This window comes from Rhea americana, unplaced genomic scaffold (genome assembly GCF_003343005.1).
Source record: "Rhea americana isolate MKP2758 unplaced genomic scaffold, rheAme1 scaffold_57, whole genome shotgun sequence".
Classification (NCBI taxonomy): Eukaryota; Metazoa; Chordata; class Aves; order Rheiformes; family Rheidae; genus Rhea; species Rhea americana.
The window spans coordinates 5,065,466-5,079,592 of NW_028186723.1; the positions used below are offsets into that span (position 1 = coordinate 5,065,466).

At 39.4% G+C, this 14,127-nt stretch overlaps 1 protein-coding gene across 1 annotated transcript in view; it reads left to right on the plus strand.

The window, feature by feature from the left end:
* GRK5 (G protein-coupled receptor kinase 5) overlaps window positions 1-14,127 on the plus strand; it is a 117,744-nt gene that overhangs the window by 20,856 nt on the left and 82,761 nt on the right. Inside the window, exon 3 of the mRNA XM_085319104.1 lies at window positions 163-258. Within this exon, the coding sequence (XP_085175230.1) occupies window positions 163-258 (96 nt within the window). The remainder of the gene's footprint in view (window positions 1-162; window positions 259-14,127) is intronic.

Consider the following 14,127-nt stretch of genomic DNA (forward strand, 5'->3'; position numbering starts at 1 on the left):
GCCTATCTCAGCCTAGATAACCTCAAACTTTAGTGTAATCTGCACTTTAGTCTACATCTAGCTCCACAATGTCTAAGCTATAGTTATTAAAGATAACCATAGGGACTTTGGATTGGGCACAGCCTCCAAAGCAATCTAATCCTGATGTTTCTTTGCTTGCAGGAGGTGGAGGGAAACGCAAAGGCAAAAGCAAAAAGTGGAAGGAAATACTGAAATTCCCTCACATCAGCCAGTGTGAAGATCTCCGAAGAACAATAGGTAAGAGCTTTTTCCTTTCTTGGAATACTGTAGAAATAAAATGTGCTATGAACACTGGTTCAGGAAAACTGCATTAAAGATACTCATTATTAAATGGAATCAGTTTAAAGATGATCATGCACTGCACACCGCCGCTGTGATGCTGCTATATAAACTAAACATTTTTTAGTTCCTAACTAGATGTGATGTAGTTGCGAGGCAGGGTCGGATAGTGTCTAGCCCCTTTGCTTTACCTGCACAGGCTCTAAAGCCAAAGGGACTTTACAGTTAGATAATACCTGGTATATGGGACAGGTACTTTGGCTTGGTACGTATCAGAGCCAATGTGGCTATTGAAGGATATTCAGAAACGAGTTCCCTCATCACATCCTGCATTACTCTTTATCAGCTAGGAAATGAGACATGATGGAAACGGTGAGATTTCTGATGCCGCTGGAGATTAATATTAATTTTTCTCTGGATATAGTGTTTGAAGTGGTAGCCACTTCACTCTGCCAGGCAGGTTAGCTCAGCAGTACCAACCTATATTCACACCACAACACTATCTTTGTCTACTTTTTTACATGATTCATAAAACTTTTTTTTAATTGTATTATTTTTTTATGTGGGCCAAATACAGAAGGTTTGGAAGTGGAACTTGCAGTGACTGTTTCCATAACACAGAATTTTTCCTGCTTATATCTGAGAAATTTCAACATACTTTTAACTGCTTCCTTGCCAAACAATGATAGCAGATGTCTGCTTGTGAATTTTCACTGGAAAGCTCAGTGAAACTTCACAGGAAGAGGTTAATTTCAGCCATTGAGCCTCCTTTTTTCCCTTCTTACACTGACATAAATCCTGGCACTGGCAATGAATGAATGAAAGGCAAGAAACTGTAACAACTGAGATAGCAAGCAGCATAATTTGTCTATCTTGGGTGAACTCCTGGGGTCTGATTGACAGTSCTCTAACACTGTTTACATTCGAAATTCATGGCGTGTTTATGTAGAGAAAATATGTGGAATGTTTTGAAACTCTTTTCATGGTCTCCTTCAGTAAATTTCACTTCCGTCATGTTCTGCTGTTGACCTAAAAGGAGGTAAAGAAAGGTAGAGGAGGCAGCAAAAAGAGAGTTTTTTCTAGTTCAAGGCCGCTTATCTGCTCTACAGACATGCAAACCCTGGAACAATTTCTGATGGTATAGAACCTGCTGGAAGTGAATCTCACTTAATATATTGTAATTTACATAGAGAATTCTCTCTGCTGTTCCATTTACCTTGGTTCCAAAAGGGGAAAAATGCATCAAATAAGATTCTTGCTCTTTACAAAGGAATACTATCCTGAAAGGATTAGTTTTAAAAAATTAAGTCTGCCCAAGATTTGTGTTTCTGAAATGCTGTTTCTGGCATTTTTCGATGGCAGCATTGTGCTTAATGTAATTTATTTTTCATTTTTTTCATGAAAGAACTGGAGAAGTAATAGGGCAAGAGGTTCACCTTGTGACGCTCTTTGTGAATATGGCGTCACTGCAAAGATTAAGTGTTGATTGGCGATTATGGGAACTGATTTTTATACAATGGGAAATAAGGTCCAGATCCTGCTTCTGTGTCTCTTTTTTTGTGTTGAATAGCTTTCCCACTGTGCTGGATGTGATTACACAAGGAATGAGATACTACTCAGCCTGAATAAGGTCATCTGTCCTGCTGGCTCTACCATTATTCAGTTAATCTAGCTGAGATTGAAACATCCCGGACAAATAGTCACTGTTTATAAATAGATAAGCTCCCCCTCGCATGTGCAGTGAATCTGGCACATCTAGGATGAGCCAGACTCTCTGGGTCTGTCCCATGGAGCCCTTTGCATATGTGAGGTACATTTGATGCACACAGCATGGATCTGTTCCACGTGCTGATCCCTTATCCTGGGCTCACCAGGTCCTGCAAGTCCCCCACACAGTGGGCTATGTACGGCTAATGTATGGCCAGTGACAAACATGGGTCATTGCTCACAGGCTATAAACTGCTTTTACTGTCTCTACTGAGGAAGACGGTCCAGCAGGACAAGTCTCTTGGCTTTGCATGTCTTCATTTGTTATTTTCGACAAGTCCTTTTAAATGAACTGTTGGTAAGAGTTGACAAGGTATTTCCACAGGTGTTTTGTGAGGGAATGTTCTGAAACAGCCCTCTGTGATTACCTGTCAGCTGAACTGCTGTCTTGCTTGCAGGGAATCCGGCTGTACTGTGTGTCCACTCATCAATCCCTCCCTTAATGGCTTTTCAGCCCACTGCTCAGTGCCAATCATATCTGATAATGAAACAGAGACCTCAGAGAGGCTCGTTCTTCCAATTTCTGTGAAAATCTGCAACCAGCAGAAAAGGAAAACTTTATGCATTTTTCTGTTAAGGAAAATAGTACATCAATTCAGCTGTTTATAGACACAAGACAAAAATTGATGGTTTCTGCTTATAACAGACCTCTTTGCCATATGTCAGCCTTCTAATAGTTTTGCTCATATGATAGCCCAGACCCAGTCTTACCTTGTCACATGTTAAAAAAAAAAAAAAAAAAAAACTTCTTGAACCTTAGTGGGTTGCATGAACTGGAGGATTGGGCTGTTGATGTTTTGTTACACTCCTCTTTTCTGGATACTTCCCAAGAGCCTCTGTGGAAAACCTTGGGGGTAGGAATGGGATGGACATTTTCTCCCTTTCAATTAGAGCTGGCAAAGGCKGCTGTGAAGAAAGGCACTGCTTAGTTTAATGCAACCATAAGCCATTGCTGGAAAATGCTGCTGTTGTAATTGTGGAAATTTAGTCTACTTGTGTGTGTAAATGCTCTCATTTTGGTGTAAAAATGTGTGTGCTTTTGCACCCCACTAAGGTGTACTGAAAAGAGTCTATGTCTTAAAAAAGTAGTGTAGTGTGAAAAGAAATCTGTGAAAAACAGGAAGGCTGAAATAAACCAAGGGTCTGCGACYTGTGTTGACACAATTATGAGTCAGTTCATACTTTTTGGTTCCCTCTGTGTTTACAGGAGACTCTGTGTTTGACTATCCATCATCTGGTGTCTTACTGAAAGACTTGCTTAGTAAAATCCTTTTTCCCCTCCTTCTTGTGCACAGAAACAAAAATCAAAACACGAGAGAGTAACAGTTTTTTTTGATAAACAAACAAACACTGGAAACATCTTTATTAAAAGTGCCATTTAGCCAAAGAGCTATTTTTCGGATCGGATTTTAAAGCAACCTCTTTTCCTCTTTCTTTTTGGTCCAAAATACACAACATCTTTTGCAAAGAAATTCTGTGGCCTGCATTGTKTGCTAATTACACGGGCGAGTAGAACAGCAGAGGTGTTCAGAAGGATGCAACGCTAATGCCTTTGCTGTGCTCCGAGGGAGGCTCATACGTTTGCAATGAATGGCTAATGTTTGTTTCTCTTTGCAGCCCTCCTATGGGTCCAAAGCAGGCAAAGGCAGGTAGTATTAAAACAGCTAGCCCTTTGCAGGTTAATACTGGAATTAATTGTCCTTTCAATCAATCAAAACTTGTGTTTTAGACATTAGTAATAATTAACCGTGTTACGGATATTGTTTGAAAATGGAATACTGATATATTTAAAATCCATAGATGATGGCTTAGCCAATGAAATGTTTCAAGGGAAGGGAAAAAATAGGTTAGGTGCAATTTTAAAAATTCCTACATTTGACAAACATGACATGAATAGAGGCTACAAGATAGTGATACACACTATTCAAAGGCTATCAGTAAATGAAAATGTAAGAAAAGGTTGTAATTTTAAAGGCCAGAGTGTCTTTTTGATGATAAAAGATTGTGGATGTCTGTAAATATTTCTAAATGATGCAAAAAATTCTATTGGGTAAAAGTGTGGAATTTTTATTTATTTTGCTCAGACCCATTCTGTGTTTTTTTCTTTCATAAAAAACTGCTTGGGTGAAAGAGTTGATTATTCTGATCTTTGGCAAATTTTCTTTCGTAACTGTCCGAATGCTATATAATAAATCAAGATATTTTTCCCATAGATTGAAGTTTATGGGGGAAACTGCCACAGAATGTCTGCTGTTTGTTGCATTAGACTCACTTGTTGCATTATTATTTCAAGAACCCTTTAACTCCCTCAGCAAAGAAGTTTCTGGTTATGCATTGTATTCAGATAGGAGGAGAACTCTGATGATTTATTATGCTAAATCTTTATAACCAGTTAGATTCTACATCAGAAGATGAGCCCCATTAATGCTAATTTTACCATGCTTGGTTTAAGAAAAGAAAAGAAAATCCTCCCTGTGCCATTTAACCTCTTATATGTCACTTGTGTCCCATTTATCCAGGGTAAAATTAGCTATGAGCATCCATTTCTGACAGGTTCTGTTCAGTGTTGTTGAACTTCTGTGTGAGAAATGGTTTGTAAGGATGGTGAACAGAGTAAGTGGGGCAAAATTCAAACCGTGGAGTTCACATGCTCTTTTTTTCAAAGACTGGCTCTTTTTTACTTTCTCTCTCTCTCTCTCTCTCTCTCTCTCTCTCTCTCTCTCTGTGTGTGTGTGTGTGTGTGTGTGTGTGTTGTACTTCTTCAGACATGATCAAGGTCTTTACCTAAACGATTTTTTCAGTTATTCTGGCTGTCCTCTATCTGGAGGCACATCAATGGTGCAGATTCTGCAATGGCATGTAGACCTACCTGAATGAGTATGAGCACGGGTGCTCTCAGCAGTCGAGATGCGGCAGTACAGACATCAGTGACAGAAAAATGCTCGAGTATTTATCCAGCTTCCTAGAAATGTTTTGCAGCCTGCACTGAGCTCCATCCTGTGGCAGAACGACTGCCGCTATACCCTACTTATCTGGCTTCAGGGTGGCTTGGGCACCTGTGACTCGACTCACATCTTTTGTGAGTTCCCACCAGTAACTCCCTGGTGCCTGCTCCCCGCCAGCTCTGCAGAGAGAAGGGAATGAGTGAAGGGCCGCTGGGCTCCTTGCAAAGGGAGAGCGTGCGTTTCCTGGAGCACGGGCGAGGGAAGCTGCCCGCGTGAGGTCGAGTGACAGTGTGGCATATTGATGTTCGTAACAAAATAATGTGGCAGTGTGGCACGCTGCCCTGCCTTGGCTGCAGACCACGTCAGGCGCTGTGAAGTGTTTCCAGTCAGGGAGCGGGGATGTAGACAAACAAACACAGTTAATGTGCAGATCCCAGAATTTCGGACTAAGTGGTGGTATCACTCATGAAGCTCAGGCACTGAAATAGAGGAAAAAAAAAAAAAGCCTCAGAAGCCCCGTCTGATGTTTACTGTTCATATTTACTGGTGAATTCAGGACATAAAGAAGTAGCTGACTTTCTCCACTTAATTCTTCAGCTCTGATGTTTACCCTGATTAGAAAGCATGGCTTAAAAACATAATCCTGAAGCTCACAAATAAATCAAACAAAGGAATTGCAACTCTCCTTCTGCTATAAATAAYCAGATATGAATCACTGTAATCTCTGTGATGATCTTACAATATCAGTTTGAATATTACACCTGGTAATTTTTTTTTGGCCAAAAATATACTTTGAATATTTGAGAATTCTTTTTTGTAGAAATTATCAGCTTTCCTTGAAAAAGAAATCTTACATTTAAATTAGAAATAATTTTTCAACAGGTAGTCAGAATTCCATACAATGGAATTATATGTAGGGAAATGAACCTCCTATTGTCTTTCCAAAGATGTAGGCATATGGTTAGCTTTATTGTGAAGATACCGGTGTTGTGTGCATACAGCTGGAGCTGAGTAACGACAACTGAGCTCTAAAACATCCCTGGAAAGGACTGGTTTTCTGTAAAGCTAGGAAACTGGAAGCAGTTAGGTAAAAAATACTATTTAGTTAAAAATAAAAGGATCRTTGTTATAATATTCATTGAAATATGCTTCTAGAGAAACTCAAGAGACTGAAGACTTTTCTCCATATCGTTTAAGGCCCACGCTGATAAACACAGCAGCTCTCAGAATTATGGTTTGTATTGAAATAAGTTTTTCCACATCGGTGCCATTAGATAGCAGCAGCATAAGATAAATTGCTGTCAATTACAGCAATAGTAAAGGGCTGTCTTGCTGGTGTTTCTTCATCARCTAAATATAAGTACCTACCACAGGAATCTGTTAGCATCCCAGAATACCCCTCTGATTAAGGGAGAAAAATGGGCTCCTAACTTAGCTGCTCTGCCTTGCCCTTTGGAGGATGCACTGTGTGCACAAGAACTCCATGGCTGGTCCTAACACCGTGGGGCAGATAGTCCCTTTGCTGCTGGAATGATAAATAACAGAAAATCTCCGCGAATGAGTTGTCTTTCATGAAAGTTCTCTGCAGTGCTAGTACAGAAAGCAAACAGAAGGAGAGGAACCAAGAAGGATGGAAAGCAAAATCAGAAGAACTGCTGAAAGCTGTACAAAGGATTATTTTGCTCTGGAAAAAGTTACACAGATTTTTTTGGAGAGCATTAGTAAAGAAAAATTATCAAACTAATTTATTTCTAAAGAAAAATGAAGTTCTCCCCCTTGAACACTTCCCTTCCCCCTCCATTTCTTTTTTTCTCCTACGGCAGACACAACTTTCACCTCTTTTACTTGAGCGAAAAGTATTGCTCCTTCAAAGTACATCTCTCACAACCTTTCCAGCATAGACCTTGCCTTCAGCAGTATCCTGTAGTTTTTCGAATTTGATGTTCTATCCCACTTCATGAATGCATCTAAATTAAATTAGAAACTCTTTAGGGGCAGGAACTGTCTGTCTGATAGATGCTGTTCCAGTATATGAAATGATATGTCTGACGTCAAAACCATATTGTTTGTTTACAAACCCACAGTTGGTTCAGTTCCTTTCTTTAAAATCCTTAAGATTCGACTATAATTCTATCATAAACATAGGTTTCTAGTGCTCTGATGATGGACAAATAGAGTAATGTTTGCTGCCCTTGCAAGATTAGCTGTAGCCAGTTCATAGCAATGAGTGGAATTGAGAAGGAGTTTTTTTTCACAATTTTTTTTAATGCCATCACAGAAAGTATGTGAAAAACAAGCTGCTTTATGCATCTAGTGAGACTTAAAACTAACACTGGGAGAACAGGCTGCTTGCTGGCTGCTTGTACTTGACAGCTTCCAGGACGGGAAGGGGACGCAGGGGAAATGAGTTTAAATGATCTCAGCTCACACTCTATTTACAGATTTTATTTCACAAGACTCAATCCATTAAGCATTACCTTGGCAGTGGCAACCCAGAAAGAAACCAAGAAAGATTTGCTATTCTCTATAAAGAATAGGTAGCAAATTCACATCTCCTTACCAAACTATAGGTCCRCACCAGTAGTTACTCAATAAAAAAAAAAGCCTCCTGAAGAAGGAATATTATCACTGAACCTTTGTGGCAAATACTATATTTGATGCAAAAAATTCTTCTTCACAAATTAAGAAGAAGAAGTGCCACGACACACTCTGAATTGTTTYCAGAAGTTATTACAGTGATATGCAGAAAAGGAATTATGAGCAAATGTATCCYTTTAAAAGATCCATTTCATCTCTGAAAACAGAAGCAGATATTGCAAGCTGCAGGGTTTTTCATTATCTTATTGGGTAATATGAGTCATTAAGGCTAATTAATAGTTATGCAGTGATTTGCAATTGTAAAATGCTATAGAAGTGCTTACGGGTCCTGCTAAATACTAGTACTTGATTGTTGAGAAAATTTATTTGAAAACCAATTTAGCATTTGTTGGATATAGGAAATAAGAGGTAGGGCTACGTTTATGACAAAATATTCTTCTTCGTAGTGAACTCGCTTATAACTTTACTACTGATATTAATGAAAAAAAAGGTAGCGGGGCAAAGAAAAGCCTCTGGTTTTGTTGGCTCTGCTGAAGTCAAAGAGAATATTTCCCTTAATTTAAATTGAGAGGAGCCATCCTATAATGAAAGGAGGAAACTGAAAGGAGGGAAGAGAGAGAGAAAATGTGAAGCAGGCTTGCCTCCTCGGGGTGCTGCGAAGCACGCTGCTCTGCGGGCCGGTGGAGCGCTCTGAAATCCTCGCAGGCTGCTGGCGATGGAGGGAGCGGCCACGACTTAATGCCTGTTGCGAGGAAATAGCTCATTTGGAGCAGTTGATTTTTGACATAGATTCTTCTAGTTATTACAAAGGCCTCCAGGATTGTGCCGGGGCTTCATTTTAGGCTGTGGTAAAAAGAGTCATGATAGAAGTGTGGGACACTGAAATGCTACAGGTTACTGAAGATGAACATGAGAAAAGGGTCTGAGCTCTTTGCTGAAACATTTTGTAATGAAAAATGGCTTGTAAAATGAAAGGTGTATCATAGAAAAGAAGAGTTATTTCTGTTCTGGATAAAAAGCTGAAAACCAATGTTTTTCTCTTTTATTTTCTCTTTCAATGCCCTTCTTTTTCCCTATTCAGTGAAAGAGGGGCAGGAGGAAGAGAAACATCCTCTTTTTTGCTTAAAACTAGAAAAAGAGATTAGTCTTTACTTAGACAAAAGTTCTCTAAAGTCCAGGAAAGCAAAATTCACTTTTTTTTGGTATATGCTATTTTGAATATCCAAAATATATAAAAGCAATCATGTGCTTTTACTTTTAAATTTTATTTCTATCTTTTTGGCACTTCTTTTATTCAAACTCTCTCCAGCACTAAGTGTACTTCTTCCTGCTTTGTGAAGGTCCTTAATCTGTGCACTTCAGTTCCCCTGATTTAGTTTATATCTTTCTGAGAGTGTAAACGGACACTCAAGTGAATGTGAATGCAACAGTTCAGGTTTAACTATCATTTAAGACTCTGCAAATGGATTTGTGGGTTAACAGTATATGTATTCATACTCACTTTAAATCCATGTCTGAGACAAGACCTGGATAAATTAATGAAATTAATTTTTCATTATTAATAATTAATAACCTAACCAAATATTAATATTCTAGTGTTTCCGATTTCTACCTTTCCAGGAGAAAAGAGCATGAGAACTTTGGGGGTGATCCTACCCATAGCTTTTAATTCTGGTTTTAAGATACAATGTGAGGGAAATCATATGGTTAGTATTAAAGGCGAGATTTTTGGTAGTTTGGCTGGATCCCTGTAGTCATTTAAAGATTCAGTTTATTTTTCACATAATTACTATTTGCTGCTTTGAAAAAAGTTTGGAGGTAATAACTGGAAATGTTTCTCTGTGCTGTCAATCAGAAATTGGGGCATGGCCATGAATTCTACTAAATGTTGGCATTAGAATAGAAGCCCCACCAGCAGGGTGGAAGCAAGAGTTATGAGACTATTTCTTAACAATGTTACAATGCTTTTACTTATTAGATATCATACATTTTATCATGCAAAACAGTGTCAGGTAATTATAAGACAAGTAAAAGAAAAATATTCTGTACCCTAAATTGCTATCTCTTGGATAAAGTCATGGGAAGAGTGAGTGAAAGTATAATGCAAACGAAAAAAATCTAAGTTTGGAGAACAAAATAGATTGGTATTTGGTTTTATTGAAAAGATCCTTGTTGTCTTGAAATTGGTAAAAATCAATGCAAAAATGGCTCAGCAAAAGGTCTGAAATCTTACAATTCTTAAAAAATATGTTGAGGACCAGGATATTTAAGTCAAAACTTAATTTAATGTATTAAGAAAAATGTTGAATATTTTTCCTTTCCAGAAAAGTAATTGATTCATTTCAAAGGTTGGGCAATCTCTGTTCTATTAAGTAACTAATAAATTATAACCTATTTGCAGTAGTTACAAACTTCTTTGTAGCTGCCAGACTCACCATCTTCCTGCCCTGCACTGGCATTATGTTGGCACATTAACACGTTTGGACCTTGAGGGTCTCTCCACATCACATTGATTTTCTGACATCTCACTTGGACAAGTTAGGACAAGGCTGTGTTGACAGATTGGTGTAAGGCTGCTCTCATGGAAGCAGGATMCAGCTCAACTGCATATTAGTATTTGCAATGTTGAAACAGTTCTCTATAAGTAAGTGCTTTCAGGCTTTCATAACTCCTGATTTGAAATACTTTTGTCATTTATAAACATGGTTAATAGAGACAAAATGGTTTTGAGCATTGGAAAAATTTGGTATAAGTCACTTCAGAAATCTTCTATTCAATCCAGACAAACAATATTCAGCAGCTGGGTGTAATGTTCCTCACATTTGACCTTTCAGCATGTATATAGTTCATCTCATGAACAGTAAATTCAACATACAGAGCTTCAGGTTAGGTCTAAGCAGTAACTGGCCCTGCTGCAAAGGCATAGTACAAAACTTAATCTAAAGCACAAAAGAGAGAAACCAATGGCGAGTTGCCTACTGAATATCATGGAGTATATAACTTAATGCAGCAAATTATGGCACCTTCATGCAGATCAGCTCTCTGAGAGCTGAAGCTGGCAGCCGTGTCACTTCAAGCAAGATTCTCTTGAGCTCTCATAGCTGTGCTTGCCTAGCCTGAGCACGAGTAACTGGGTGCGGTATCTTCAGGAAAGACCTCAGTGCTTAAGGTTGGCTGGGTCCCACACGGGTGGAAGCTTACCTGTCTCTGGAGCGGGAAAGGGCTGGCACGGTTGGTTCCTGGAGATTCCTGCATGCACCTGAGGTCTGCGCTGAAGGAGGGGATGGCAGGAGCCATAGATGGGCTGAGGGTGACTGCCAGTAAAGAAGAATACATCYCTTTGCTTAGTGAGCGACAGTATTCCTGAGGCTTGTATTGCTTGGGATAGGAGAAAAAAGCTAGAACGAAAACAGCAGCTATTAAATAGCCTTTGTTTCAGGAGTGGACCTCATGACCTTCCTCAGCTCTGTTTCAAGTTTCTCCCCTAAAGGTGAAGGTGCTTTCCTTCTGAGACTGCTGTCATCTTACCCAGGAGACCATGGGTGTCACTGGGGCACATAACCTCATTATCTTCTATGGAAAAAGAGTTCCTTCTAAAAATATTGTCTATGCCAGTATTGTCTATGCCAGTGTGACTGTGAATCAGTGCCAAGAGCTGCAAGGTAGAACTAGAGCCTATTCCTGTTTTTTGCCAGACACAACCCCTAGTCCTCTGACTAGAGCTAATATCTTTTTTGAAATTTACTTCAAAGTATCCTCAGTGGTCAGAGCCTTTCTTGTGAGTTAAAAATCAACATGTTTAGCTAAGATCTTAAAGAGTGGAAGGCAGCAACACCAAGTTTCAAACTCTGTGGAGGAGCTGCCAATGCAGAGGTCACATGAGGTTGTGGTTACTCCCGTTGTGTGCTGCAGTGGGCTTCGTGCGTTAGTGCAGAGAGGGATTACAACAGGGCCAGCACAGAGAGAGGCAGGACGTGGACCCGCCCAGTGGCCCTGGGGTTTTGGCAAGCTCTCTGGTGCTAGTCTCTGTTTCAAATCACAGAAGAGCATGAACAGGGACCCATCATTCTGTCAGAAAAGAGAGAGGATTTTATTCTCAATAGCACCATGAAATTGCTTGGATTTCATACATGCAAAATAATCATTACCARTAATCAATTACTAGTAAGCACCTATAGACCACTTGAAATTTATGATAAGCTCCATAAATGCTCACTGTATCTCCTGTTGTACATAAGATACTCATTTCTTTTATTTTTTCTCATTTGATATGAGACCAGATGAAACTTTCTGTCCTTCTGTGTCATTAAGGAGATATTACGGTTACTTTTGAACTCTAGTGATTTTTGCCTTTAGTCTCACTAGGTGGTGAAGAGTGTTGGTGCTAATTACATCTTCTCAAAAGCTTTATCTTATATGTAAGCTGGCTTCTTTTTACTGATACTGGTCAAAATAATGTTCTAGCTGGCAAAATTATGTGGAATTCTGCTTTGTCTTTTTTTTTTTTTCTTGTCCTTCCATCAGCAAAGTTGTATTTCCCTAACATGTCACCAGATCTGGTAGTTTTCCAGGCTTTCCCTTTTTAGTAGGCAGCAGTAAGGAAGGGAATCTCATCTTGCTGCCAACTCACCCACTTGCAACATGTGTTTGAGAGGGATCAGAAATCTTTGCCTTTGAATTACTTTGAATTGCAAGAAGGCAATGGGAAGCTCCAAGTGTGAGATACAGATCATCGAGACTAGGATTACAGAGCAAATACACCACTTTGGTGTTCTTCCTCCCTTTTTTCTTCATTAGATGAATTTCAGTCCTGGTGACAGATGCTACGCAGACAGCTCATGAGAGAAAAATGCTTTGTTTATTTGCCCAACAGGTACAGTGTGATTTCCCCTACCCTTTCTTGCCATTGTACCTCAACCCTGCAAAGGACCAGAACAGAGAGAGAGAATATTTCAGCCCGCACAATCACTCACTCATGGCTAGGTCTGCCAGCCTGGATGTCAGCTGTGGTGGTGGTTTGCATAGCTCTGGATTTGATACCAATTCAGCTTGCTATCTGCCAGCATAAGCTGTGTAATATATAACTCTACAAATGGCATTCCGGCATCTGTTTCTCATCCTACAGCATTTTAATAATGCACATTTCCAGGTGACTTCCCCTCCCTTCCCAATTCCAAGTCATAATTTTTTTGGTTTCAGTTTATTGCTCTGAGATGCATTTCCAGGCTGCTCCGTCAGTGTGCAAAGGAAAGCTGTTCAGTGAAGCTGCAAGGCTTGACACGAACTGTCTGTGCCCTCCTGAGCTGGCACTGTCATGTGTCAAAACCAAAGGAATTCCCAGCTGCAAGGAGTCCTAAAGCTTGTGGAATGCGTTAATTAAATATGCTTCTCCTTGGAAGAGGTAGAATGGTAGAAGACCTCTGCAGATAACTTGGCAGCTCCCTAATGCAGTATTCACAGTTTAGAGTCTCTCAGGGAAAAAAAATGAACAGCCTTTTTAGAGGGGTTTTTTGAGCCCTTGTTTCCAATAGGAATGTAGTTAAAGAACCCTGTGAAGGTCATGTAAGTATGCTGCTCATATACAGAGGAAAGATTAATTCCAATGCTTTGTTTGGGGTAAAATTGCTGACCTTTGTTAAAAGCCTTCAGTATTAAAGCCATCTAAAGAAAACCATTCCTAGCATGCAGTAAGATGAGTTGCTTTCACTGGATTCTTTCCCTTGAACAGAGTAATAGTTTAATATGAATATAACAGGAAACAAGAAAAATCGAAGGCATAATTCATTTTGAATGGCATAATGTAAGAGGTGATTTCTTTTAAGGAGCTAGAAGGCAAAGGAATCAGCATTAAATATTTTAAATGAGCTCTTGTAGCAGTCTCTCAAGGGATTTTTTTTTCCTTCCTCGCCTCTTATTTTCTGACATTAAAATCTATGTTTCCTGCTAGTATTTTTTTTTTGAGAGAGAGAGAGATTTTAATACCTTAATCAGAATAATTTTACTTAGCAGGTTATAAAAATGCTCTATCTTATATCCCACAGGCAAAGTGAAGAAATGTTTGTTTCTTTAGCTTAGTAAGAGCTTCCCATTCTGCTCTCTGGGTAGATTTACAGAATATTGGTACAGTTTGTACCCACTGAATCAACATCACTAGGCAAAACCTCTTCCTGCCATCGTGCAACTAAACATTTCCTATAGTAGCCTTATACTTTCCCAAATTCCTCTTGCCTGTTTAGAGCCTGGGAAAGCAGATGGACCCTACAGCATGACCTGGAGGTCATGAAATCCAGGCTATTAGAGCTCAAGTGGGGAAGTACATTCCAGAGTAGAGAATCCTTTCACCAAGTATGTTTGCAGCTACCGCTCTCTATTTCAAACCGCCGAGTTGATACTGTGCTCTTCAAGTGATCGCAAGTGACATGGCTTAGGGCATGGAGACAGCAGATGTCTGATATTTAGGTTGTTATGACTCAGTGCTTTCTACTTTAGCTGGAATTCAAATGCTAGCTAAGGATAG